The 1,908-nt window shown below is 43.2% G+C and overlaps 1 protein-coding gene across 3 annotated transcripts in view; it reads left to right on the top strand.

Annotated features, from left to right (window-relative positions):
• Nucleotides 1–6: 6 nt before the first annotated feature.
• Nucleotides 7–1,908, top strand: part of LOC106821486 (transmembrane protein 131-like) — a 54,673-nt gene continuing 52,771 nt past the window's right edge. For all 3 annotated transcript variants that reach the window (XM_014826314.1, XM_014826313.1, XM_014826315.1), the window contains exons 1-2: nt 7–41; nt 1,350–1,471. In XM_014826314.1, the coding sequence (XP_014681800.1) occupies nt 16–41; nt 1,350–1,471 (148 nt within the window). In that variant the 5' untranslated portion in view covers nt 7–15. The remainder of the gene's footprint in view (nt 42–1,349; nt 1,472–1,908) is intronic.

Below are 1,908 nucleotides of genomic sequence, written 5' to 3'. Positions count from 1 at the left end.
CCACGAGATCTACAGATGAGGACGTCTCTAGTTATTATCAGGTATGAGCGAGAGAGGTGGGGAGGAGAAGGGGAGAGAGGTTGTAGGGAGGGGGAGGGGGAAGAGAGAGAGAGAGAGAGGGAGAGGTGGTAGAGAGGTGGGAGGAGGGAAGAAGGGAGAGGTGGTAGAGAGGGAGGAGGGGGAAGAGGGAGAGATAGGGGAGAGGTGGTAGGCAGGGGGGAGACAGGGAGGGCGTGAGAGAGAGAGGGGGAGAAAGGTGGTAGGGAGGGGAGCGGGAAGAGAGAGAGAGAGAGAGTGGGGGAGGTGGTAGAGAGGTGGGAGGAGGGAAGAAGGGAAAGGTGGTAGAGAGGGAGGAGGGGGAAGAGGGAGAGAGAGGGGAGAGGTGACGGGGAGGGGGAAGACAGGGAGACAGAGATGGGGAGGGAGAACAGGGAGACAGGGATGGAGCGAGAGAGAGGGGAGGAGGTGGTAGGGAGCGGGAAAGAAGGAGACAGGGAGTGAGTGAAAGCACGAGAGAGCCGAAGAGAAGAGAGAGGGAAGAGAAGAGAGAGTGGTAGAGGGAGGGAAAGATGGAGGGAGAGAGGGAGAACAGTGAGAAGAAAGAGAGAGTAGATCACCTAGATTCTCCATCGCGCTTCCTAGCTCCTCTTACAAAGGCATGCACATCACTCTCTTGATGCTGTGTGTAACAAATAGAGGTAAACTAACGCTGTCGTCAGAGCATCTTTTTCACATTCTCTGATGGATTGTTAGTCGGCGAATATGAGCTTTGGCATACATTTCTGATAATTATAGAAATCCTGTTGGTAGAGGACGAGAGAGAGAACTCTAGGGAAGAGAATAGAGAATGGTAGAAGGGTGGGAGGGAGAGAGAGGGGGGAAATAGAGGACGAGAGAGAGAGAGAGAGAGAGAGAATGTGAAAACAAGAGCGAAGGATAGAGAAAGGTGTACAACGATTGTTTAATGTTGTTTTGATGTCAACTTTGTTTTAATGTCATTTTACCTCATAGTTAGTGATATTATATCTCGCATGTACTTTGTTATTATTCGCTCATTTTATTGTTCAGTCGGCTGTGATATTAATGTGCTGCGCCTTTGATCATTTTATGTAAAAAGGCGCAATATAAATAAATATTATAATAATAATGATAATAATAACGATTGACAGCGCCAACTGGGATCGAATTTTATTTTTTTCATAATGAGACAAGTATCACCTCCAGATTAAAGAGTAATATTAAGGTGTGAAACAACATGGTACATCTCCGTGTGAGCATGCAAAGTTACAGCTACAGTTACAGTCAAGGCATGGCTTCACTTCTAACGTAATTGTTCGTGGTCACTGTAGGAATAACTTGACGGTACTAGACGTCGTGATACTAGAGGGGCAGGGCGGGCGAGGAGAACTCAAGGTAGCTCCCACCACCATCAAGTTCGACATAAAGGAGAAGGACCTCCAGGACTGTGATAGTAAGTCGTTCAACACTATTAACTTATAATAATCATCATTAATAACTAATTATTAATCATACTACGTTCAACACTACATACTAACTTATAATAATCATAATTAATAACTTATTAATTAATTAATTAATTAATTATTTTAATGAATTAATAATCAGAATTAATGATAACTTATCTACTCACATGGAGAGACATTACTAATCTATAATAATCATAATTAATAACTTTTTAATCCTTATAGACCGCAATGTAACAACCCATGTAGATGTGAGTTAACATTCTCTTTATAGACCCTAATGAACAACCTTGTAGAGTGAGTATATCATTCGATATAGACCGCAACGACAACCCTGTAGATGTGAGTTATAATCATCTCTAATGACCCAATGACATCCTTTGTAGTATTGAGTATAGAATCTCTATAGACCCAATGACAACCT

The sequence above is a fragment of the Priapulus caudatus genome, unplaced genomic scaffold, assembly GCF_000485595.1.
Source record: "Priapulus caudatus unplaced genomic scaffold, Priapulus_caudatus-5.0.1 Scaffold75, whole genome shotgun sequence".
In the NCBI taxonomy this organism is placed as follows: domain Eukaryota; kingdom Metazoa; phylum Priapulida; class Priapulimorpha; order Priapulimorphida; family Priapulidae; genus Priapulus; species Priapulus caudatus.
This window is presented reverse-complemented; position numbering and strand designations above follow the sequence as displayed.